Genomic DNA, 25326 nt, shown 5'->3' with positions numbered 1-25326 from the left:
ACCTACATTTATAAGTGTTATGATGGTCTGTCTCTCTTCCATTGTTAATCGCCTTTTTCTCACATCACACTACTTTCTGCACTACGATACCGTTCAGCTGATGCTCACGAGCGTATGGTACCACAGAGGGGTTTGTAGCTGTAGGAATTAGCAACACCAGCTTTTAAAGCCTGATCATCACAATAACACTGAGGAGGATCAGAAGCTAAGTTTTTTCATCTTTTTCTTTAGCAGATTGAGTTCTGCATGTAGTAAGCAAAGATGCACAGATGTTTCTGTATACCAGTGGTTCCCAAAGTGGGGGGTGCAGAGCCATTGCAGGGAGTGCGGTATTAATTTTTTTTTTTTTTGTAAACAATGCTTGGACACTGCTAGCATAATGGACAGGTTTTTGATGGGGCTCCCACACAAACACAAAGCAAAGGCTGAAACATCGCCAAATATGCTTCCAAGCCAAGAACTAGAACATATGATGAAGCATATGTCGCCTTTGGCTTCACCTGCACAGCAGCTGTAGTGCCAAGGTAGGTCTGCCCAACAGGATTTGTTTCCCCTGCGTCGGGAGCACACGCTGGGCTTTCCAAATCACGGACAAACAGTATCCCATATTCTTGATTTTTAGTTCACAAACACTTCCTATAACAACTAACTACTCCTGAAACTTTGGAAGTTTTAGGTCTTTGTACAGTAAAGTTACAGAACAATAAATATATCATTTTCTGTTGTAACCCTCACACTGAATGGTAATGTAACACTAATTTTTCACAAAACTAAAACATCACTCCTTCCACGTCTAATGTCTGGAATGGAGGCTGGATCCTCACTCCGTGCCCAGTGAATGCTCGTGACGCAGGGGAACACATTTTGTCAGTGACACTGACCTTGGCACAACACTGATCCTGCCATGGCTTGTTCCCCGGTTCAAATCACGGACAGACAGTATCCCACAGTTGTGTTTTTAAACCCATTCTGCACAATGACATTTTTTGATGTATTGATAGCAGTGTTGAATATTCTTACACAGTGAAAATAACCCAACTATACGTAAAAAATGACAAATGGTAAATGGCCTGTATTTGTATAGAGCTTTACTTAGTCCCTATGGACGCCAAAGCGCTTTACACTACATTCGGTCATCCAGCCATTCACGCACACACACTATAAAGATGGTTTGTTTTTATTTTATTCAAAAGAGACAGTAGTTTAATTGCAACCTGTAATTTATTGCAGTTAACTTATTTGTGTACAAAACGTTTGAGGTGTGGAATAAACTGCAACAGAGTTGAAAACAAAATATGGGTGAGTGTGATTGGAAGATGTGTTTGTGTGGGGGGGGTCTAGCAAAAACAGTTTGGGAACCACTGCTGTACACTACGCCAGCCACTTGGTTATGGCCTTCCATGTATGCCCTACCCGCTAGCATCTTGCCCCCTGCTATGTGCTGGATCATCTCAGGGGCATCTTTACACAGCGTGGTGTGACAGACCCCAGCCTCTATGGATCTGCTCAGAGCTTGTTCCTGTGCCTCTGTGCTTGTTTCAGACCAGCCACAGAAAGACTTGATCGCTTCAAACCCACCGTCAGAGCGGTTCAGATGCCGCTCTGCGTTCGTTTCACGTTCAGTCTGAGCTGCCGCAGCTTTTGGAGGAACACACCTGACCCCACCTGTCTGGACCAGGGCGCAGGGTGGAGCTCACAAACCTCCGTCACCTGTCCAAGCATCTCTGCACTCAAACACCTGTAATTATCATCAGACCCAGGTGGAGACACAGCTCACCTGAGGGAATGCTGAGGCGAGAGCAGCCAAAGACCCCGATGACCACCGAGCAGTGACGTGCACCAATGACCTGTGGCGCCTCGCGATGACCCCGCCCCAGCCTGTAACCCCGCGACACAGATCAATCACCTTTACACCAAATTGTTCAGGATGACCTCTAACCTCCAGCAGACACAATGAGCAGGCGGACACAATCAGTGACTTCAATTTATTTTGCTCGTGTCATCATTAAAAACAAAATTATTTTCAACAAGTTTGATTTTTGAACGTGTCAAAGCGCAGCTCCCACACCTACGGAGGCCCATCATGGCCAAAAATAAACTCCAGTCCATCCAGCCATTACTCCGCACCTTTACTGGCCCTGATGAGCTTCCGCACTGGCCTTTAAATCAAGTCCTGTGACACATCGAGTCCAAAATCTCTCGCTGCTTCTTCTTCACGTCTCTGTGATTGGACGCCGGCTACATCAACCCGTTTTCAATCACAGCAGCGAGAATCAAACTGAGAGGATGTGGTCGCCGCCAAGGAAACCCTGAATGCATCCTCTGAGGTCACACTGCACGTGCCTGGCTGCGAGGGGGCGGAGTCAGGACTCACATTAGTAAGAACCTGCCCAGAGTATAAAATATTGCTAACCTACGACGCTACAGCGAGCTCGTGCTTGTTCTACTTGACATCACTTCTTGCAGCGGCTACGGGCTCGCGCTTCAGGGTAAATGTAGCGCAGAGTTATTTAGTGTACGAACGAGTTAACGATTAGAAAAGTGCAAAACGCACTCGGCTACGGAAGACTTTAAACGCCTAAAACAAGAAAAAGGAAAAAGCTTCAGTTTGTCTGCTTTTAATGTGTCAGAATCTGAATTCAGTCATCTGTACGCGTCTTTACGCCACACACAGCTGACAGCAAACATCGAATATCACACCTGATTTAGTTCGTTTTTAATGTGTCAGAATTTAAAGATTTATAGCACTTCATGCTGCTGCAGGTTTCATTTCTCACTCTTTATAAAGTTTATTTGACGTCTTTCCTGAACTATGATCACTGAACACGCTGAAGGAACAGGAAGTGAACCATCTACAAGTTATTTCCTAAACTGTGGCGTTTTAAACCTTCCATACAACAAGTATGGAATTCGAATGAATCTGTGGAAGCAGATTAATTTAAGCATTAAACGTCCTCCGTACTTACCCCCAGCGCCTCCAACTCAGAGAAATGAGAAAAACAAAATGGCGACAGAAAGGTGAACTTTGACCTTTCGGTTAGTGTGTGACCCGGGAAGAAAAAAAAAAAAAAAGAGAAAAAGAAACAGCAGTTAAGTGTGCACGCCAGCGGCTACGCTAATGTGAGACTGCAACAGAGGGAGGAAACGCCAAACCTATGTGACAACCAAAGGAAACGCGGGAAAGAAACGGCGAGTCCGAGGAGAAGACGTCACGACGCATGAGGGCGAGTGGGTCGGCAACGAAGAAGAACGCAGGAAGTCTACGCAGCAGTAGAAAAATACACATTACAAAGGTGGGAGTAAGCTGGCGGCCATTTCGGCGATGAAGTTAGAGGAAAGTCCAAATCCCTGTGCCCGTATAGCTACGTCAGCAGGCATTGGTCAGACGAGTCGTCACAGACGGCATGACAGAAACACCTCGCAAATACTCTACCCTCGGCTGCCTGTGAGGGTTTCTCGCCGCCGCTGCTGACAGATATGGAAGGTTACGCTGCATCAAGCATCGACACCGGTGCTGGTGACAAATACACAACTTCATTATTTTTAACAAAACAGCAACAACTACTCGTCTTCCTGTGAAGAAGCTCCGCCTCTGTGCCGACGACTCCTCCCGCCGGTACTATGCTGCCACTTTGTCGTCCTTCTGCAAGAAAAAACAGGAACAAACGCCAACGTTAGTGCCGAGAGGCGAAGTTGGACTTTAAGGTCGGAAGGACAGGGACACATGACCACTTCCTCAAGTCATGTGTTGGTGTGACAGGAGTCCTCTAACCCCACCCCCTGACCCTTCACTGTCTCGAAGTTAAAACACAATAACGTGACCTCACCCGGTACGCCGACAGGTCGGCGAACTCCTGGCCGGCCTGGTTTCCTCTGTATCCTCCCCTGTAGCCGCCACCGCCTCCCTGCGGCGGCCCAAAGGAGCCCCGGCTGGCCGGGCGACCCCGCCCACCGCGATAACCTGTCCCGCCGCGGCCGCGGTAGCCCTGGCGTCCTCGGCTCTGACGCAGCGGGATGCCGAAGGTTTCAGCGTTCATCCGCCGCTCCTCCGCCCACGTTTGCCTCCGCTCCCTGCAAGAGAAACAAGAGGAGGCGGTGAGGGAGACACACAGCACGCTACAAACAGGAAGTGGTCGGGGCTTTGGTTAAAGCGACTCACCTCGGGAACCCCAACCCTCCGGACCGCTCGCTCGTCTTCCTGCTGGACAGAAAACATTTCACTTAGTGACCGCCCCAATCAGTGTACAGAAGCCACGTCCACACTGACAGCACTCGTACCTCGTGTCATCGCAGGAGATGTTGTCGAAGAATGACTTGGACTTGTCGTAGTAGCAGTTGGGCCCGAGCGGGTCGCACTCGTCGTCGGCGTTGCTCTCGCTATTCTGAGTCTCCACGCCAGAGTCGCCTTTATCCTCGCCGTTGAGTGCCTTCTCGGCCTTCTCGTCTGTGTGGCGAAAAACAGAAACAGGACACGCTCAGATGAACGTTACGCTTAATGCCACGTTTCGGCCCACTGTTAGTGACCTCACCTCGGAGCTTCAGCTTGCTCTGGAACTCGCGCTCCAGCTCCTCCTTGTTGAACTGCGCGTTGGCGCTCTCGAAGTCAAAGTCCTTCTCAAACTTCATTGGGCCATCCCGACGCACGTTGAAGCGTCCTCTGCCGCGGTGACCGCCTCCTCTGCCACGTCTGTTAGACGAAGCCCCCGCGGCAGCTGAAGAATGGGGGAGAAAGAGGAGGACATTATTAGTTACTGTGGTAACTAACCAGACTTAGGAAGAGAGGGGGAGACACGAGAACTCAGGCACATCCACGATGACGGACGACCTCGCAGCACTTGGAGGTAATGTCACATGTTAGCAATCACACATGCAGGTAACGGGAAGTCAGGTGACACTTGACTTCCCGTTACCTGATAGGACACCGTGCGGATGGACATCACCACGCTCCGATTGGCTCATGACGTAAACACAGAGCGGTACGCGCGGCACCGACGCCATATCTACAGGCCAGCCCTCCCTCACAGCCTCACCTCTCCTCATGTCCACGCTGTCCTGTGATTGCTGCGCCTTCTGGCTGCTCTGTCCTGAGGAGGCTGTGCGGCCATGGGCGGGGCTTCTGCGTCCCAGGCCGGGAGCCGGTGCAGTAGTGGTAGCGGCTGAGGGGACGGAGCTGACTGCCTGGTCCAGGACCGGACTCTTCCTCAGAGGGTCCAGGCTACCGGGGCTGGTTCGACCTGCAGAACCGGGGGAGAGGTCACAGTTAGCGCGGCGCTAACTAGAGGCAAACTGCGATTGGGTCCATGACACGATTAAGTGAAACAAATATTTGCAGTAACAGTAAAGGCGACATTCTCGCCGCGTCTCTGCTGCAGTCCGGATTTCTTATAACAACTGGCAAACAGAAACGGCAGCTTCACCATCACAGCTGATTTTTAATCTTCTGGACCGCGTGGAGGTCATGTGGAGCAGGAAATGAAGGCCTTGATGGCTCAGTCACGCCAATGCCACAAACCACCCCTGCTCGCTTCCTGTGGCATGAGTTACGTGGCACAAGGGTCACAGACAGACCCTCAACCCTTGGATTTCATGCCCGGCGAGAACCCCCCCCCCCCGCTAACCTGCAGCACCGAGCTGCGGTGACACCAACGGGCTGCTGTTGAACTGGCTGTAGGCAGGGACCGGGGCTCGGCTGAAGAGGCCGTAGGAACCGGCAGACTGGAACGGGGTTGGCGCCACGGCGGACGAGGAGCTGGAACTCATAGATGACTGCAGGAGGAGGAAGAAAGGTTAAAGGTCAGATCGGCTCCTCGTTTCATGTCTCACAGAAAACTGAAACAGGAAGCCTAACTTTTCCCCTTCACAGTAAAAGTCCTGTAATAGCAGAGGAAACAGATTAAAATAAAGCTCTCACACACAGCTCAGCTGACAGGAAGTGGTGGAAATAATATTTCAACGTAAAATGGGCTGGAAGTGGATCGGGTCAGGACCCTCAGATCAGAGGGGCCGAGTCCAATCAGACGGCCCACAGGCCAAACACGACCTTGCCTCTTCAGGATGGGCATACCTGGACGATGGCGGGGTCCTGGGGCAGCGAGCAGGTGGGTTTGGGTGGCTCGCACACAGTCAGATCCTTGATGTCGCTGCCTCTGAAGATGATGTACTCAAACGTGTCATCCCGAGGCGGAATTGGCCGGTCGGTGGGCCGGTCTTCAGTGCCGAACGAACGAACTATCAGAGGAGGAAACAAAGCGCTGTTAAAAAAAAACAAAAAACAAAAAACAAATAAAAAATAATCACAGGTCAAAGGGCAATCAGGGTTCAAACCACCCCTCTTAAATTCACCCTAATGGAGCACCAAACAGCCAATTAGAGCAGAACAGCAGACTAGGTGATGCCCCTACTATAGAGAGGAGTGCATCAGGTGACCTGGTTATTGATAATTATCAGATGTCAGGCACCTAATGGGGGTCAGAGGTCAGTAAATGAAGCTGTGGTCTGAGCTGGGAGGAGAACCCGGAATACCTGCAGACGGCTCTGAGAAATCTGAGGAAACACACACAGTCCTCACTCTGGTGTGTGTCGTTTTGTTTTTTTTGTTCCTGCTCTGTCACAGGTCACGTGACACCGGGCTTCACTCACACAACATAATTCTTGGACATACCACCACAAAACCACGCCACCCACTATATTACTTGTCTGGGCTCCGCCTGCACCGGTCTGTGACGCGCACTCAGTGACGTCAGAGTGTGCGGTGAGCAGGTGAGGCTGACCGGAAACGAGCCTGGTGTCGGCTTCCTCTACTGGCTAGCGTTAGCCGGTTAGCGAATCACCTGTTACTCTACCTGCGCAAAGAGAGCTCTGCGGCTCACAGCAGTTTAGCCTCCCTTTATCCGCTTGAACCCGTATAAGTCGGTGCAGTTTCATGCTAGCTCGGCAGACAAGGCTTTTGTGACAAATGTTAGCATGATAGTGTTAGCCAAGCTAACCGTGTTTTCCAATGGGTTTAGCTTAGCGTGCTAAGCTCGGCTAAAACTGCTAATCACCGTTGTTTATTCCCTTGCAGCCGCAGCTCAGCAACACAAACAGAGCTTAAACCGAGCAAGAGAGGAGCCGCGAGCCCTCCGCTCACGCGGCAGTGCTACCTTTAGCCAGCGCCACTGTCGAGTTCTCGGTGTCGATGGTGTAGAGGATGCCTTCGTAGCGGATCTCGGCCTTGGAGATCAGGCTGATCTTGCTGCCGAGGTAGGGGGTCCCGCCGCTCATGGTGCTGTCCGTGACTGGGAGCTTCTAGCAGACAAACGGACAGGCTTCTTGTGTGAAGTGCACGCGGAGCAGAAACCGTCCTCCGGGTGGTGGTGGGGGGGTGGTGGTCTGTGTCTGCTGACTCTACTGCGCTCCGCGGCTACAACATGGCTACCTGCTCCTCCATCTGAGGCTCTGAGCGCGGGGGCTAACGATACTACACAGCATCGCGATATTTCACGGCTTCGTCAGCTGTAGATCTGAGGACGATAGAAGAGACGGAAACTGCTGGCCCTCATATGGAACAATAGAACTACTCTGCCATAGCATCAAACCAATAAACACGCTTAATTAGAGGATCAATTTTATTTTATTGATCTTTTATTAATATTCTTTTATTGTCATCTTGTTTTTATTTATTCACCATCCAATGTTTGTCTGAAGCGCGGCCAGTTTCCACCTTCTCCTGGGAGCTCTTCCCAGGTCAGATATCTTTAACTCTAGGAAATATCCTCCCGAACTATCTCAGCTGCCTCCGGAGCTCCTCGCCCACCTCTAAAAAACGGAAGCAGGAACAGCCGCATTGATCTGTTGAGGTGGTGGATGGTGACAGTTCACAGTTGTAAACCTGTGTGGAATAAAATTAGCAGGATTTATTGACCAGATTATTGAGAAATCTGACTGATAGATAGAATCTGATCAGGTCTTTCCTGGGTCCTTTTGTTTTCTTTTACTCCACTTTTGTTTTTACGGGTTATTTACGAAGAGTCTTTGTCCTCGTTAGCTGAATTAAAACATCTGTGTTCAAAAAAGTTTTGCGTGGCTGGACTCTGCCCTGACCTGCGAGCTCACCTGTACACAAAGAGCTGCGGCTCTAATGGAAAATCTGCCTCTCCTATCTCTATGCTCGGAAGCGAGCCGGATCCTCGGCGCATGCGTACATTCTAAAATACGATTTGCACAACGGTCCAGCATCAAAGATGGCGGGAGCCTCCGACCCACTGGAGGACATGCTCTTCAATGAGGTGGACGAGAAGGCGGTGAGCGACCTGGTCGGTTCTCTGGAGTCTCAGCTAGAGTCTCAGAAGCCTCCCGCGCCTCCGTTTTCCGCCGGGAAACGAGACGCGGCTCCGTCGGCCGCGGGCCACTTCTCAGGGAAAGTGCGCGGAGCGGAGTCCGCGGAGCAGCCGCAACAAGGACATCCCGGAGCGGGGCTGACCCCGGAGCCCGCCGCAAGCGAGCCGCCGTCCGCCGCACCGCTGCCCTCGTCTACCTCCGCCGGGCCCGCGGGAGCCAGCCTGGCCGCGGTCGGACCGCCTCCGCCCGCCGGTTCTCCGGGACCGGGACCTCTCGGCGCTCCGGCCGCCGGCGCTAGCTTCCCCCGGGCTGCGGTCCCGGGTCCGAGCGCTGCGGAGGCGGTCAGGAGCTCTCCCCCCGGACTGCAGAGCGTGAACGGCGGTACCGGAGCCACCAAGTTGGTGAGCTCTCCCGGTGTTCCTGCGACCGCCGGGGCTGGCCCCGCGACTTCACAGCCCGGCTTCCCCGTACCTCAGCCCTCCGGGGGCTCCCCCTCCGCGGTCCTGCAGAGGCTCCCCAGCCCGGCGGCCCAGAACGGGCTCGACCCGCAGGGCGGTCCGCCGGCAGCCCCCGCCTCTCAGGTCGTGAACCACAGCAGCCCTCTCATGCACACCAAGGTGCTCGTGCCCAGCCAGCCCGCCACCGGAAGCTCGGTCATCCTGACCGGCAACCCCCCTCCGGTCCAGGCCCCCATCAGCCACCCTCAGACCGGGACCAGCACGTCACCCTCCGCCGGGGCTAAGCCCGCAGTCAACGGGGTGTCCCAGCCCGCTGTGGCCGTGGTGAGGCCTCCCGGACCGGCCGTGGTGGCCACCTCCATCCCGCAGCAGAGACCCGGGCTGGTGGCCGCCACCACCCGGGTCGCTACTTCGCAACCCTCGCTGGCTGTCCGGCCCCAGCAGCAGACCACCATCCAGCTGCCCCAGGGCTTCACCATGCCCCAAGGTGAGGAGACACACACATACGGTAACAGTCATACACACTCAGTAACACACCCCCACACACACACTCGGTAACACTTACACAGACACATCAGGTGACCCACAGTCTCCCAGCTGATCTGTGAGCCGATCAGTGGACAGTAGTAATCGATCGTCCCTTTGAGGAGGACCTGATGCTGTTCAGTTACTGATCGATCTGCTAAGAGCTGGCGGCGTCTGATGGAAGGTTATTGATGAAGTGATCAGCTGCTGATCAGTTTGTACCTGATTAATCGAATATTTTGAACGTTTGATAGTTGCAGCTTTGAGTTTTTTTATTTTGTGAATGTTAATCAATAATCTGATTGGCAGGCAGATTATCAGATCGAGGTTGGCTCTGTTTGAGTTCCTGCTCCTGCTGTGTGAGCGACGGCGACCACATCAGTGATCAATAAAGGATTCTGATCAGTGGACTAGCTCGAGTCTCCAGCTCCTCAGGGTCACGTGACCATATTCAGCAGATTGTTGAGAACGATTGATTATTGATTGTGTGGGTTGGTCAAAGGTGAGAGCCTAGACAAGAAGTGACGAGTCAGGTGTTACGTTCAGGCGTAGAACCTCTGCTGTGCCATTGGAGGAGAGCGTGCATCGAGTCATCGGAGCATGCTCAGTATGAGTGTTTTGGCCCGCAGTTGTCAGAGGGGGATGATTTGCGTTTCTACGTTATGTCGTTGAGTCTCCGTGGTCTCCTCTCCTTAAGCTTCTCCCCTCAGTGAGACTGCCTGACCCTCCACAGACACTGGCGCCGGGAGCATTAGCGTGCTGCCCGACTGCATGCGCTCGGTTTACAGAAGCAGTAAATGTCCTCACCTGCCCCCCTCCTTCTCCTCCTGCAGGTATGGTTCTGGTCCGGACTGAGACAGGTCAGCTGGTCATGGTCCCCCAGCAGGTCCTTGCTCAAGCTCAGGCTAAGACGCAGCAGAGCCAGGCGGTGACGAGCATCACGCAGAGACCCGCCACGCCAACGGCCGGCGCCACCATCCGGGTGAGCACTGCCCCCACGGTAAGCTCCGCCCACACACTGCAGCTACGAGAGTTTTTTACTTCACATTTAAATTTTGTTTCACTGTCATACTCCCAATCTGATGAGCTTGACCAATCACAGTCAAGTTCTTCAGTAGGGGTGGGTTTCAATTATCGATTTTCTGATTAAAATTGATTCTAGCTTGAGTGACGGGATATTGATTCATTCAAATCCTGAATCAATTTTTAAATATACATTTATTTTCCGCGAAACGCCAGAATCTCAGGTTAAACCTCATAAAGTTTCAGCAACCACCAAACAGCTAAAAGAGTAAATGAGAGCAGGAACACGGATTCTGCACAAAGACGTAAACACAAAGCGCGGACCCGCCGACGCATCAGAATCAGTGAGCTGTCGGCTTTCAGCCCCAACGGCGTGCCCGTGTGCGCGCCATCAGGTGAGAAAGCCGACAGCTCACAGATTCTGATGCGTCAGCGGGTCCGTGCTTTGTGTTTACGTCTTTTTTTGCGCTCGATTCTGAAGCGGCAGTTTTGTCCCTCTCCGAGCAAATTTGACTGAACCACCAGCAACAGAAGATCCAAACAAAGCTTCACATTTCGCTTCAGATAAACATCGTCATGAATTCTCTCTAACTTTGGATGTTTTGCTTCCACCACGATAAAATCACACTTCGTGCACAGCTCTCCCTCTCTCTCTCTCTCTCTCTCTCTCTCTTGCTCTGTGTACTTCAAGCATTATTCGCTTGCTTATTACGCACCAGTCTATCATTATGTACAGCGCTGTCAGCTGCTGTTTTTTTTTTTAATTTAACTGACTTCTGACAAGAAACTGTTATTTCTGCTGTTCAATACTGAAGAAATTTAAACTTTTTAAAATGATGCCAAACAAGGTTATTATCGTTAACGAAAACTAACGAAATAACGAAAACTAGAAGTGAAAAAACATTTTCGTTAACGGAAATAAAAATAAAAACAAAAAAAGGAAAACTAACTAAAACTGTAATGAGTGTTCACAAAACTAACTAAAATTAACTGAATTTATAGCAAAAATGTGTTTAGTTTTCGTTGATGTGTGCGTGTCATACAATAGTCAAGGGTGAAAATGAAGTTTAGTTTCCAGGTTTTTTTTTCTTGCTGTGTCTCATTATGCCAGCAGGTGGCAGTACGTTAGTCGAGTCGTCTGTGTCGCTGCTCCGTCCACGCGCAGAATCATGTCAGGAAAAGTCTGGAGAAAGCCCCAGCTTCCAATTTGGGATTACTCTGAATATGACTGTGTTTTGGATAAAGCAAGTGTCTTGTAGTGGAACGAGACAAATTATGAGGGACATTTCTAAAAGGAAAAAAATCCCACAAACCTTAAAGTGCACTTGAAAAGCTCACACAAGAAGGCTAACCTAGCTTACTTGGAGAAGGTAAGGGAGCACGTCCAACCCTCATCCCCAGAAACAGAAGCTAACCCCAGGCAAGGCAGCGTGATGCATCCCGAGACAACAGGACTGGGATATCTACATAACTGTGTGAGTCAATTGTCTTAACACCCGGTGCTGCAAGAGTTAATAGTCTCATTGCGGCCAAGATATACGTTTTATAGTTGCCTGGTATCAATAGTTGTTCATCTGCCTTTATTTATTTATTTAAAGAACCCATAGGTGGGAATGTGAGTTGTCTGTCTCTGCGTGTTAGCCCTGCGACAGACAGGCGACCTGTCCAGGGTGCAGGGTATGGTAGCTGGAATAGCAACATACCCAAGGATAAGCAGAAGAGAATGACTGATATGATGAAACTGGGATTTTGTTACACTTTATTGCAAACACAACTAAAACTATAACTGAAACTAATCAAAACTAAACTGAAACTAAGGATTTTCCAAAAAATAAAAACTAAACTAAACTAGCAAACAATTAGTAAAAACTAATTAAAACTGATATAAAATTGAAAATCTGAAGTCAAAACGAAATAAAAATAAAAACTAATGAAAATTGCAAAACTATTAAAACCCTGATGCCAAATTGCAAAACGCTTAGCTGTGTCTCTAATCAAACCTCTGTAACTTTACTTCACTTCAGCAGCATCAGGTAATGTTTATGTGTTGATTCATGGTTTTTTTCTGTTTTTGATGGACTGCAGAATATTTTTAAGCTTATCTGCTATAAAAAACCAGGCCAGGAAAATCCCCTTCATGTTTTTCTGTGTTGTATGCTCAAGTTACTTTGACACAAAGGCATCTGCTGTGATGCTCACACCTCTGATAAAGTCTCACAAGCATCAGCTTTTTTTTTTTATAGCTGTAAAAATATGGATATGTACTGATAAATGATCAGAATTATTATTTTTCTGACTGTCTGAGGCAAAATTTCCCTGATTCAAATCGAATCGATCGAATCGGGACCTTGTGAATCGGGATCGAAACCTAGCCTTACTCTTCAGTTTATATACTGCTGCAGCCAGAAGTCAAGCCCCTCCCCTTTTAAAGCTCTGGGGAGGGGCTTTAATGAATTAAAAAGGAAGTCCTTCTGTAGTCCTTGTCTGTGATTGGTGGAGTAGATGTTACCTGATGGTGTGTTGTTTTTTTGTTTTTTTTTGTTTGTTTGTTTTTTCTCCTCCCTGCTGTCGGCAGGCTCCGGGCACCCCTCAGACCGTCCGCCTGGCCACGCCCACTCAGACCAGAATGATTCAGCCTCCCTCCACGACCGCCGCAGTGCAGGTGTGTTTCCTGCTGGCAGCACATCATGTGACACCTGAGGGTTATTTTAAGCCTCTTTTCTACCAGTCTCTAATGTTCCATTAACATTTAGTACCACCTCAGCGTGTGTGGGGTTGTACCAGGTACGTTCGTAGTACCAGGTACCACACGGCTGTGGGTCAAACTGTGTGGTTGCTCGCCTGTGATGAAGGCGACAGACGTGTTAAAGACCCCGCCTCACCTTTTACACCTGAGCTTTAAACCTTTAAAACGCATCAGACCACCATCTTCACACCAGGCCATTTAGAGCGATAACGGCGGCGTGTGACATCCAGGGTCAGCCTGATGGCGGTCATGTGACTTGTCTGTTTTCTGTTGCTTTACAGAAGGCGCTTGCAGTGGCACCTGGTGTCACGCCGGTTTCGGTGAAGATGACGACCCCCCAGAAGACGCCGACGGTGATCACGACGGGGGGGACGCCTGTCGCCAAACCTGCCGGCGTGCCGTCCACCCCCATGACCGGCACACCGGCGCCTGCAGCTTCAGCCGCCGCCAGAGTCACCGTAGTGTCCCAGGTGGGTTCAGGTGTATCCATCAGGTTTTGGGCTGCTGTGATGGAGGCACTTCCTGTCTCTGACCCTCTGTCGTCCTCAGGAAATGCAGGAAAACGTGAAGAAATGCAAGAACTTCCTCGCCACACTCATCAAGCTGGCGTCCCACAACTCACCCTCGCCGGATACCTCCAAGAACGTGAAAGCCCTGGTGCAGGATCTGCTCGTAAGTAGCTCCTCCTCCTCCTGCTCACTGCTGCCTGATTGGATCTGTGGGGTCATGTGATCATGTGATGCCGTCTTCATGTGTTCAGGACGCCAAGATTGAGCCCGAGGAGTTCACCACTCGGCTGCAGGCTGAGCTGAAGTCCTCCCCACAGCCCTACCTCATCCCCTTCCTCAAGGTACTTCTGTAGTACTGCAAATACTACCACCACTACTACTGTTACTACTGCTTTTACTGCAGGTGTTAAGCGTGTGTGTCTCCACAGAAAAGCCTCCCCGCTCTGCGGCAGACGCTGCTCAACAGCCAGCAGTCTCTGATGACTGCACCCCCCAGCGCCGTGGTCACACCTCCAGCCACCCCTGGCTCCGTCACCGCCACCACCATCAGGCCGCGGCTGCCCGTCAGCCCAGCCGGCGGCACCGTCCGTCTGAATGCACCCATCGGCACGGCGGCTCTGGTAAGAATCGTCAGGTCAGAGGTCAACAAAAACCTTAATTTGAAGAGTTTTGTAACCTTTGACCTTGTAAATATGAAAACATTTCGGATGTTTTAATTTGGAAAAACGCTTCAACTGCAAACCTGCATCAGACTCGTTTATTCGGGGTCAGCGTCCTCACCGGAGCGCTGCGAGTAACCGTGAGCAGGCCACTCGCCGTCACCAAACAAGCGAACGCTGACCCCCTCAGAGGAAGTCTGAGGCTCAGCCCTCTCTGATGATCTAATGATGATGTCATGATGCTCTCCTGCAGCCTGTGTGCAGACCTGGAGTGCAGACCGTGCAGACTCGGGCGCCGATTGTCTTCAGACCTCAGGGTGAGTTTATTGAGCTGCTCGGCACACCTGGAGACTCACTTTTGTTTTAAGGGGTGGAGCCTCCTGCAGCTTAAGCTGCTCAGATTTAAATAAATCGGCTGTTTTAAAGGTTAAAAAAATCAGCAAGCGCCACCACCAGGTGGCAGCAGACTGCAGGGTTATCAGGCCTGTTTCACAGCTGGTGGGAGTAGCTCATTTGGTACTAATTGGTATGGTATGGTAATAATAAATTTTTTTAATGAGCATCACCTGTGGCTTTTTTTTCTTTTCAGCTACGCTGCAGGTGAGAGGACCCACAACCATCATCAGCAAAAGCCCCGTGAACCTTGCAGCTCAGGCTAATCAAAAGAAGCTGAGCGATCCGGGGGGCGGGACGTTCAGGTGAGCAAAACGTTATTTAAAAAGTAAAAAGCGTGAACTGAGAGCAGCACCTGTGACACCTGTAAACTAACGATGGACACAGAATGATGGATAAACTCGTCCCGGAGGTCGAACAGAGATACGGAGGCCCCGGAACGCCAAAAAACAAGCTTCAAAACAAGAAGTGCAGAACAGCTGTTTCAGTCACACAGGTCCGCTTTACTGAGGAAGGTCGAGGGTCGCCTCACCTGAAATGGCACAGGTGACATTCATTTAAAAACATCAGCTGAGAACACCTGACCGTCTCGGATCAGTCTGGAAAAGGTTAAAGGTCAGCGTTCTTAAGGTTGGGCCTCTGTGAGCACAGGTCACGATGATGAAGCACGCGTGATCTGTGACAGCAGGTAGGCGCGCTTCATTGCGAGGACAGCTGCCCAAACTTTCAGGCTAATCTGACACGGCCAGAGGGATGACGTGACCTCACATCTGCCGTCACATCACCATGAACAGAGTTCCAAACAGGAAGTGACTGTCCAGCGTCTCTGGCTCTGACTTTTTCTTGATTTGGGTCAGAGGGGTCGTGATGACCCGGCTCTACAAACAGAGGTGTTACTCTGACACTGCGGGGGCTCCAACAGGAAAAAGACTAGTCACCACTTCCTGTTGGACGTGTAGTTCACAGATGAGGCAGGAGGGGGCAGTGTGTGCCCACGGCACAGCGAATAAAGCTGAGTGTTGGTGTGAGAGGAACACATTTTAATACACTGAAATAAAAATAAGCTTGTGCTTTTAAAAAAAGATAAACAGGAAGTGACTTCATCTTTTGGCCAATGAGTCTGGGGAACACTGCTGTGCTTCATTCACAGTGTGGACCTGAGCTCTGACACATTCTTCATCAGCCTCGACATTCCTAACCTTTCCACTTAACTTTTCTTAACCCGCAGAGATGACGACGACATCAACGACGTGGCTTCGATGGCTGGCGTCAACCTCAACGAGGAGAACGCCCGAATCCTCGCCACCAGCTCGGAGCTCGTGGGGACGAAGATCCGCTCGTGTAAAGACGAGTCCTTCCTGCCGAGCGGCCTGCTGCTCCGCCGCATCCTGGACACAGGTCAGTGTGAAAACTCAGTGAATCAGCGGTTCTCCTGATTCTCCTGTACCTGCTCAGGTATCACGTCTGAAAGCCTGTTTCACCTTCAGCTTCAAAGTTCAGGTCAGTCAGTCTGGACCTCCTCTTCTTCCTCCTCCTCCCCTGTCGGCTGTTCTTAGTGAAGGATGCAGGGAGGAGTCTAAAATTAGTCCGAGGACAGGAGGAGAGCTGGAGGTGCTGCAGAGCATGAAGACGAGTTCAGAAAGAAAATGAAGCAGGGATGATCGCCTTGCAGAAACCGCCTGTTGACGTGCAGCGGCGTCCCATCCTGATAATCTCTCTGTTTTCTCGTCCTCAGCTAAGAAGTTCGGCGTCAGCGAGGTCCCGCCAGAAGTGGTGAACCTGGTTTCCCACGCCACGCAGTCCAGGCTGCGCACCCTGCTGGAGAAGGTTTCGGCCATCGCGCAGCACCGCACGGACGGCGGGAAGGTGAGAACACTCGGACCGTGCCTCACCTGCGTTTAGATCGAGCCGCCGTCGGGCTGTTTCAGGACGACTCTGCTGCACATGTGCTGTTACTGTTGAGCCGCGCAGGGTTATGTTAAATTAGCAGATATTTAAATGGAGTCTGGTTTACATGTCCCGTTTCTCTCCTCCCCCCCCATCAGGATGAAGAGCGCTACGAGCAGACGTCGGACGTTCGCTCTCAGCTGCGTTTCTTCGAGCAGTTGGAGCGTTTGGAGAAACAGAGGAAAGACGAGCAGGAGAGAGAGATGCTGCTGAAGGCCGCCAAGGTACGTCCATCTGATCGAACCTGAATCAGACAGGTTTCTGAAGAGTTTAGTTTAAAATGAATGTTTTTGTAAGAAGCTGAGTTTGGAGGACCAGCTTCCTGTTTCCTGTCCTGAGCTCGTCTCGTGTGTCGTGGTCAGGTTCAGCTGATCATCAGGACTCTGGTTCCCGAGTTTGTGAATGAAAGTCAAAGTTAACGATGTAGCACATTTTAATGCAAAGTTATACAAAATATACACTAAATAGAAACGATCACTAAAGTAAAAACAATATGAAACAAGTAAATCAAACTGCGATTGTGGAAAAGGCCAGGCTTCTGCTTCTGAGAGACCAGGCAGGTAAGTTGTTCTAAAGATCAGGAGCCAATGGGAAGGTTGTTAAATCTGCAGGAGCAGCTGGTTGGTGGACCTCAGGGCTCGTAGGATTATATGGTTTCAGGAGTTCTGCTAAGTAAGCTGGTCCATCGAGACTCTTAAAAAACAAACAGCTTGCATACAGTGAAGTAAGATCAGAGCCAACGTATAAAGAGCTGCAGTAACCGAGACGTTGGGTAGATGTGTGTGTCTGTGGATATCCACCAGCAGAGGACCCACATCTGAGCCCTGTGGAACTCCACATGTGATGTTTGTGTGTAAAAACTCACCAAGAAAATTCATGTTTCTCTAAAGGATATAATTTTGCAGACATGAAATCAAATCACAGTGAGTGCACACCTTCACTCTCAGGTGTGTCTCTAAAATGAGTGTGTGAGCCGCCTGGATGAAGGAGTAGGCTTGCAGGCTGGTGTTGAGCCCTCAGCGTGCACGCAGGTTAGATTTCAGGTGTGTTTGCTGCAGGAAGTGCAAACTGAGGAGCTCTGTTTGCGGTCCTAGATCTTCTGTCCTCTCTGACGGAGAAAAGGTCATTTCTGTAAGGATCTCTGCTGCACTGTGTGCCGTGAGGCGTCTCTCTGCTCATCACTGATGAGCTCATACTAATCGCGCCGTGCTTCTGTCCCCGCCTGAGGTTAGACATTCTGATTTGAAAGAACAGACTGTAGGTAAAAAATGGGGAGAACATTTTGTATTGGCCGTCACCCCCGCGTACTTGAACAGACTGATGTAACCCCCACAGCTGTGATTCCTCGAATGATGCTTTCCTCTTCCTCCTCATTTAGAACGTTTCTGGTTGATAATTTCACATTTTTTTCCTACAGTGAAACTCGTAGTCTTGCTGCCGACAGTTGGAACAAACCACTGACTGGCTGCTCTCATAAAAACGAGCCGGTCGCGTAGCTCGCCGTTCTCTTTTCCGTTTTTCGCCGTTTAACTTTGGGTTCTTCCTTTGACACCAGCGTTTTTGTTTTCGCCCGCCCACTAAACTCCAGAACCATAACGCCACACGCCTGAGGTTACTGTTTCCCTCCATTTCCATGGATGGTGTTGTAACGTCACCCAAGATTTTCTTTGTGTGATGTCATTTACCGAGGTTACCTGCTCCCTTGACCCCAGACTGTAATAACGTCATCTGTCGGTTTATAAAGGGGGCGGCCTGAGCTGTGGGCAGGTGTCTGACAGGTGAAGGTGAGCAGATTAATGCATCTACTCTGTTTTTACTTCCAGAGTCGTGCCAGACAAGAGGATCCTGAACAGGCTCGACTCAAGCAGAAGGCTAAAGAGGTACACCTGTCTGTCTGTCTGTCTGTCTGTCTGTGCGCCCGTCTGTGCGCCCGTCTGTCTGTCTGTCTGTGCGCCCGTCTGTGCGCCCGTCTGTCTGTCCGTGTGCCCGTCTGTCTGTCTGTCTGTCCGTGTGCCCGTCTGTCTGTCTGTCTGTCCGTGCGCCCGTCTGTCTGTCTGTCTGTCCGTGTGCCCGTCTGTCTGTCTGTCTGTCTGTGCGCCCGTCTGTCTGTCTGTCTGTGCGCCCGTCTGTGCGCCCGTCTGTCTGTCCGTGCGCCCGTCTGTCTGTGCGCCCCTCTGTCTGTCTGTCTGTGCGCCCCTCTGTCTGTCTGTCTGTCTGTGCGCCCGTCTGTCTGTCTGTCTGTCTGTGCGCCCGTCTGTGCGCCCCTCTGTCTGTCTGTGCGCCCCTCTGTCTGTCTGTGCGCCCCTCTGTCTGTCTGTCTGTCTGTCTGTGCGCCCGTCTGTCTGTCTGTCTGTCTGTCCGTGCGCCCCTCTGTCTGTCTGTCCGTGCGCCCCTCTGTCTGTCTGTCTGTCTGTGCGCCCCTCTGTCTGTCTGTGCGCCCCTCTGTCTGTCTGTGCGCCCCTCTGTCTGTCTGTCTGTCCGTGCGCCTGCCTGTGCGCCCCTCTGTCTGTCTGTCTGTCCGCCCCTCTGTCTGTCTGTCTGTCTGTGCGCCCGTCTGTCTGTGCGCCCCACTGTCTGTCTGTCTGTGCGCCCGTCTGTCTGTCTGTCTGTGCGCCAGTCTGTCCGTGCGCCCGTCTGTCTGTCTGTCCGTGTGCCCGTCTGTCTGTGCGCCCGTCTGTCTGTCTGTCTGTGCGCCCGTCTGTCTGTCTGTCTGTCCGTGTGCCCGTCTGTCTGTCTGTCTGTCCGTGTGCCCGTCTGTCTGTCTGTCTGTGCGCCCGTCTGTCTGTCTGTCTGTCCGTGTGCCCGTCTGTCTGTCTGTCTGTGCACACGTCTGTCTGTCTGTCTGTGCGCCAGTCTGTCCGTGCGCCCGTCTGTCTGTCTGTCCGTGCGCCCGTCTGTCTGTCTGTCCGTGCGCCCGTCTGTCTGTCTGTCCGTGCGCCCGTCTGTCTGTCTGTCCGTGTGCCCGTCTGTCTGTGCGCCCGTCTGTCTGTCTGTCTGTCTGTGCGCCCGTCTGTCTGTCTGTCTGTCCGTGCGCCCGTCTGTCTGTCTGTCTGTGCGCCCGTCTGTCTGTCTGTCCGTGCGCCCGTCTGTCTTTCTGTCTGTGCGCCCGTCTGTCTGTGCGCCCGTCTGTCTGTCTGTCCGTGTGCCCGTCTGTCCGTGCGCCCGTCTGTCTGTCTGTCTGTGCGCCCGTCTGTCTGTCTGTCCGTGCGCCCGCCTGTCTGTCTGTCCGTGCGCCCGTCTGTCTGTCCGTGCGCCCGTCTGTCTGTCTGTCTGTGCGCCTGTCTGTCTGTCTGTCTGTCCGTGCGCCCGTCTGTTTGTCTGTCTGTCTGTCTGTCTGTGCGCCCGTCTGTCTGTCTGTCTGTGCGCCCGTCTGTCTGTCTGTGCGCACGTCTGTCTGTCCGTGCGCCTGTCTGTCCGTCCGTGCGCCCGTCTGTCTGTCCGTCCGTGCGCCCGTCTGTCTGTCCGTCTGTGCGCCCGTCTGTCTGTCCGTACGTCTGTGCGCCCGTCTGTCTGTCCGTCTGTGCGCCCGTCTGTTTGTCTGTTTGTCTGTGCGCCTGTCTGTCTGTCTGTCTGTCTGTCTGTGCGCCTGTCTGTCCGTGCGCCCGTCTGTCTGTCTGCCCGTGCGCCTGTCTGTCTTTCCTTCTGCCCGTGCGCCCGTCTGTCTGTCTGTCTGACTGTTTGTTCGCCCGTCTGTCTGTCTGTCTGTGCGCCTGTCTGTCCGTGCGCCCGTCTGTCTGTCTGTCTGTGCGCCTGTCTGTCCGTGCGCCCGTCTGTCTGTCTGCCCGTGCGCCTGTCTGTCTTTCCTTCTGCCCGTGCGCCCGTCTGTCTGTCTGTCTGTCTGTTTGTTCACCCGTCTGTCTGTCTGTGCGCCCGTCTGTCTTTCTGTCTGTCTGTCTGTGCGCCCGTCTGCCTGTCTGCCTGTCTGTCTGTCTGTGCGCCCGTCTGCCTGTCTGTCTGTCCGTGTGCCCGTCTGTCTGTCCTTCCGTGCGCCCGTCTGTCTGTCTGTCTGTGCGCCTGTCGTTCCTGATGTTCTGATTGTTCCCACAGATGCAGCAGCAGGAGCTCGCTCAGATGCGACAGAGAGACGCCAACCTCACTGCGCTCGCCGCCATCGGCCCGCGTAAGAAACGCAAGCTGGACTCACCGGGCGGAGCTGGCACCGAGGTAAGACACCAGGTCACAGGTGGTGTAGGAAACGGAACACAGCAGGGAATCACATCATCATCATCATCATCATCAGTGCGTATGTGTGATGATGATGTCAGCTGCTAGCTCAGCTGTTTTTCCAATCAGCTGTGCAGCAGGGGGCGCTACTGCTCAGAGCGCCTGCAGGAACAGTTTAATTCATTACTGAACAACCTCCACCTTCATCCACCCTGCTGAACATAACCAGCAGAACTGATAACAAGGATAGCTTGAACAAAGTTTGCACAGGTGAGTCATAGACTCCACCCCCACCCTGTACAGGTGATGACTCACTGCTGCCTCTGGTGGTTGTCAGAGGAACTGTAGGTTTACTTCTTCTTCTGCTGCTCTTTTAATGGCACAGAGTGGAGAACCTGCAGCGTGTCTGACCAATCACGAGAGAGCGAGTGTGTGTATGTAAACCCCCCCCCCTCAGTCCACGCTGTGAATGTGAGCAGAGTTCAGTGAAGGGGGTCAGTGTGTGCCTGGGGGACTGTGAGGGTGTGACTCTCCCCCTCTGCCATCTCCCGCTCCCCTCCCCTCAGGGCAGCCATTCATTTCTGAAATGAACTGAGACAGTGGGGGTGGGGGGTGCCCCCCTGCCCATCCTGTCCTGCCTGAGGCTGGCCCCCCAGCAGCCGCAGACAAAGCCGAGCCCCTGCAGAGAAATCCAGGATTTCTGGGCTCGTTTAGCAGATACAGAGCAGCTGGCAGCAAGCTTGGAGGCGGGGGCGGGGCACTCCGGTCCGAGGTGCTGTGTTCATGTTTTAGTAACAGTGTGCTGGCGCCATGCTCGTTGGCTTATGAACTTGGGGGGTTGGGGGGGGCTCCAGATGTTTGCAGCTGTCAGGGCTTTTCTCAGGAAATGAAGCGCCTGATTGGAGGTTGAGAGGAATGACCACGCGATGGAGTGTGTGGCGCGAGCTCACTGAGCTCACCCTGGATTAGCATCAGACACCGTTTGTGTTCGTGGACGCTCAGAGCTCAGAGGAGTCAGCTCAATGAGAAAGTCAAACCTTACCATGTGGCAGCAGCCCTGCAGAGTGAACCGCCGTGGCTCCTGTAGTCACCCTGAGGGGCGTTCACGATCCCGCGGGGTGTCAGTGTAGATGGAACTTTGACCTGATCCCCGGCTGAGCGTGAGGTCACACACCATCAGTGTTAATGGTATGAGCTTAGACGGCCCGCTGAGGGACAGAGGTTGGGTTTGTATGGGGCGAGGCAGTGTCGGAGCAGCTGTGGTTGGTGCTGAGAGAGTCTGCGTTTGTGCCGTGACACCTGCTCAGGTGTTCTCACGAATGCCGCCCCGCTGTTAGAAAACAAAGGAGCTCAAACTGAGCCTGAAGGCAATCAAAGCCGAATGAAAGGTAGCGTTTGTGCTTCCTGTTGGTGAAACACGGCGTCTGCAGGCATGAATTCAAAGCAGGCTACAGCCTGAGGCGGTGCGGGGTGGGACAGGGGTGGGCGGACCCATCTGAAGCCTGATCGGGCCTGCAGTGGATGCTGAAGGGCAAACTGCTGCAGCTCCGGGGCAGATTAGAAAGAGGCAACACAAATCTGTTTGTGCTGGAAATTTCCAGCCGAGTGGGAAAGGGAGCAGCGCTCCGACGCCATGACACGTGCTGACAGGACGGAGTCACAGATGCGTGCACGCAGGTGTCACTGTGGCGTTGTCAGCTGCTTCACTGAGAGGTGATGTCAGCTCTGAATGAAACAGGAAGTCCATCTTCCTTCATATGACATCCAGCAGAGTGAGGAAGAGCATCCGTCATCCTCAGGAGCAGCTCGCTCTGGATCCATCGCCAACATGAGCCTGGTCGGCCTCGGTAACTGGGTAACAGCCTGCAGCTCGCCATCACGTTCGCCATCAGCTGACAGCAGATACCTGCACCTCTGTGAGAACCCTCACTCAGGGCCTTTCAGGCTTATTGTGGCCTTTTCGGTCTGGGGGGTTGGCGGGGGGGTAAACCAGTTTCTCTTCTTTTGGATGCTTGAATATGATTGGCTCACCTTAGACCGTGTGACTGGAACCGCTGCGACGGGCATGTTGGAGCAGCAGCTGCTCAGTACTTTGACTGCTCGCTGCAGGGCTGGGAGTCACCTGACCGCGGGCTCCTGGCGCTCCCTCCGCACGCAGGTGTGGCCCGGCAGCAGGTCTGGACCCAGCGAGGGATTAAAGCAGCGTGGGAGAGCTTGCACAGACACGGGGCGGAGCCTCGGCGTAGACCCACCATCTGTAAACACTCCAAACATGGAGGTCAAAGGTCACTGTGCTTCAGGCACTTTTTAAGACCACAGAGACAAATGGTGTGTTAGAGGTCGCACAGCAAGTGCAGCTTTAGCTCATCAGGATTTTTTTTCCTTCCATGTTTGTTTTCTGCTCACTGACTCCGCCTCCTCTTTCTCTTCTTCCTTCTCTCCAGGTGTCCTCGGGCTCGGCTGCCGGCCCCTCCGTGGCCGGCTCCTCCCGCCAGCAGCCCCGCCAACGGATCACACGAGTTAACCTCAGGGACTTAATCTTCTGTATGGAGCACGATCGGCCCACAGCCCGCTCTCTGATACTCTACAAGGCTCTGCTGAAGTGAGGAGGGAGCTGCCGCCGCCACAGTCCCCCTTCGCCTCCAGTCCTTCAGGGGAGGTGTTTGATTCTAGTCTTCAGTCCTTACAGCACCTTTTAACGCTCAGCTCTGCTTTTACGATTATTTTTAGAAAAGGACGTCCCGCCTCAGCTCACCCTTCCGTTAGCGGAGCACTCCACGGCTCTTATCCAGATCAGACCAATCAGAAACCAGATCCAAACACAGGCTGATTGGACAGATTCTAATTGGCTGAAAGGCTGGTCTGTTTTGGTGCTCGGCTGCTTGTTGATGCGGTTTAAAACAGGGTGTGAAACATGGCCTGGGTTACGCTATCGAAGCTGTGGCCACGCCCACCCCTGTAGGTGAGTCCAGCAGTGATGTCTGGAACAAACTGCTGTTGAATACTGTTTTAAGTCATGTGACCAGGAAATAAACTGCCTTATTAAGTCCGCCCGCTCCATTACCCACGATCCAGCTGGACCTCGAGGAGCTGTGTGGGAGATCTTTGTGTCTTTAGCTGCCGATTTGAGGAACATCACCTGTAATTATTCTGTTAATTACTCGTTTGAGCAAATACTACTTCAGCGTGGAGTTCCTAAGGGCGCTGTTTTGGGTCCTTTCGTTCTTCGCCAATGTTTTCGGATAATGCTATGATTTCTCTTCCTGTTAGAAACCTTTCGTCCACAGCTCCTCCTCCGCTGCAACTCCGCTCAATTAGTCCGCCGATCAACACTTGAAGCGCCTCCCGCGGTTTCATGTGAAGTGTTCCTGTGACGCCATATAAAGCAAGCTGAGCTGACGGGCGTGCAGCGTGACACTGAGCTTCTTCTGTGAGATGAGGTGGCGAGCGCCTCCAGACTCCAGCGCTGTACCTGAACAGGTGCCTTTGAGTCGAAACTTTCCCGACCTCTCGTTTAGATTTCCTGTCAGCCCACTCAGGACGCCGGGCTCGCAGGCTCATCGTTTTGTTTTGAAAGTTTTCTGATCGCACTCAGATCCTTCGGCTCAGTTCCGTCACGTGATGGGAGGAGCTTCTTTTCACGATGTCGTGTTCGTCAAAGGAACAGTTTAACATTCAGACAAATCTGTGTGAGAGCCGGACGGTCAGATCGGTGAAGCTGTGGCGTTTTCGGGCGAATCAAACACAAAACGCAGCAAGTGTTTCCTCTGATTTCACAACCTGACAAGTTTTTATCGATCAGAAAAATCAACCTCCAGCTTCAGTCCCGACTTTCAGTTTGTTTTGATTAACCAGCTCTTTTTTTCGATAATGAAATTACAAATATCCTGTTAACGCAGACTGATGCCCTGGTAACCACTGGTTGTCCTTGTGATCGCCTGCTGAACACGCCGCTTGTCTGCAAACACTCGCTAAAATCTTGTTGCCTGCGACGACAAAGCTTTTACTTTGAAGGCGAACTATTACCACTTCCTGCGTGGTTTCCCTGCAGTTTGGAAAACATCGGCCGCACGATCACGATTTATTTATTTTCCCTAGCAACTGTGGTTACCGTGGCGTAACTGTAGCCTAAAATTCCAACTTTGTAAAAGTTTGAGGAACAAAAACATTTTTCCTCATGAAGTTGTTTCTTTAGAAAAACAGTCGACGTCAGACTGAGGCGTCTCAACAGATTTGGATGTTGATGACAAGTGGCTTCATTGGAAGGGGGCGGGGTCTGAACGTCACGACTCTCAGCAGGTAAACTGACAGATTGCCCCTTTAAATGAAGGTGAAACAGGAAGCGCTCCTCCTCCAGGCGGCAGCGGCTGCGTGCGACTGGACTCGAGCCTCGTGGTCAAAATGCAGTTTGAAAGTTTCCGGAAGGTTTTTAACGCTTTAATGTCGGTCTGCGTGGCGATGGCGTGGAGCCCAATGAACTGAAGGACGCCATTTTTGGGACTATTTATATTTCCTACATTGTCGTTTTACAGTTGTTTGTACCTTTGCAAAAAAAATGAAATAAAGAGAAGGAGAAAGTGGGC

General features: G+C 52.0%; 2 protein-coding genes across 4 annotated transcripts; one reads left to right on the top strand and one right to left on the bottom strand.

Annotated features, from left to right (window-relative positions):
• Positions 1 to 1970: 1970 nt before the first annotated feature.
• Positions 1971 to 7432, bottom strand: lsm14aa (LSM14A mRNA processing body assembly factor a). 3 transcript variants are annotated; one of them, XM_039615581.1, is made up of 9 exons: positions 7143 to 7432; positions 6065 to 6228; positions 5619 to 5766; positions 5031 to 5234; positions 4530 to 4712; positions 4279 to 4444; positions 4160 to 4201; positions 3828 to 4071; positions 1971 to 3643 (listed from the first exon to the last, which is right to left on the bottom strand). In XM_039615581.1, the coding sequence occupies exons 1-9, from the start codon at positions 7261 to 7263 to the stop codon at positions 3620 to 3622; spliced, it is 1296 nt and encodes a 431-aa protein (XP_039471515.1). In that variant the 5' UTR covers positions 7264 to 7432; the 3' UTR covers positions 1971 to 3619. The 3 variants fall into 3 exon arrangements, with proteins under 3 accessions (XP_039471515.1, XP_031584323.1, XP_039471516.1); XM_031728463.2 differs by having other exon boundaries at positions 4160 to 4198; positions 7143 to 7431; XM_039615582.1 differs by lacking the exon at positions 7143 to 7432 and adding an exon at positions 6523 to 6588.
• Positions 7433 to 8042: 610 nt separating this feature from the next.
• LOC116311356 (transcription initiation factor TFIID subunit 4-like) lies at positions 8043 to 25324 on the top strand. Its single transcript, XM_039615580.1, has 15 exons — positions 8043 to 9264; positions 10136 to 10302; positions 12901 to 12987; positions 13353 to 13541; positions 13621 to 13743; positions 13832 to 13921; positions 14009 to 14200; positions 14493 to 14556; positions 14829 to 14937; positions 15861 to 16030; positions 16368 to 16498; positions 16678 to 16803; positions 18403 to 18459; positions 20627 to 20743; positions 23188 to 25324. The coding sequence occupies exons 1-15, from the start codon at positions 8223 to 8225 to the stop codon at positions 23347 to 23349; spliced, it is 2826 nt and encodes a 941-aa protein (XP_039471514.1). The 5' UTR covers positions 8043 to 8222; the 3' UTR covers positions 23350 to 25324.
• Positions 25325 to 25326: the final 2 nt, after the last annotated feature.

The sequence above is a fragment of the Oreochromis aureus genome, linkage group 7 (assembly GCF_013358895.1).
Source record: "Oreochromis aureus strain Israel breed Guangdong linkage group 7, ZZ_aureus, whole genome shotgun sequence".
NCBI lineage: Eukaryota > Metazoa > Chordata > Actinopteri > Cichliformes > Cichlidae > Oreochromis > Oreochromis aureus.
Note: the sequence above shows the minus strand (reverse complement) of the source record. Positions and strands in the feature narration are given on the sequence as shown.

What these genes read in the sequence shown, in the direction of transcription:
- lsm14aa (XM_039615581.1), bottom strand. Translation starts at nt 7,263, where the DNA reads ATGAGCGGCGGGACCCCCTACCTCGGCAGCAAGATCAGCCTGATCTCC. An exon ending in AGGACCCCGCCATCGTCCAG is followed by an intron (nt 5,767 to 6,064) that starts GTATGCCCATCC and finishes CTCCTCCTGCAG; the next exon opens with TCATCTATGAGTTCCAGCTC. An exon ending in ACCGCAGCTCGGTGCTGCAG is followed by an intron (nt 5,235 to 5,618) that starts GTTAGCGGGGGG and finishes CCGGTTCTGCAG; the next exon opens with GTCGAACCAGCCCCGGTAGC.
- LOC116311356 (XM_039615580.1), top strand. Translation starts at nt 8,223, where the DNA reads ATGGCGGGAGCCTCCGACCCACTGGAGGACATGCTCTTCAATGAGGTG. An exon ending in GGGTGAGCACTGCCCCCACG is followed by an intron (nt 10,303 to 12,900) that starts GTAAGCTCCGCC and finishes TGCTGTCGGCAG; the next exon opens with GCTCCGGGCACCCCTCAGAC. An exon ending in TGCTGCTGAAGGCCGCCAAG is followed by an intron (nt 16,804 to 18,402) that starts GTACGTCCATCT and finishes TTTTACTTCCAG; the next exon opens with AGTCGTGCCAGACAAGAGGA.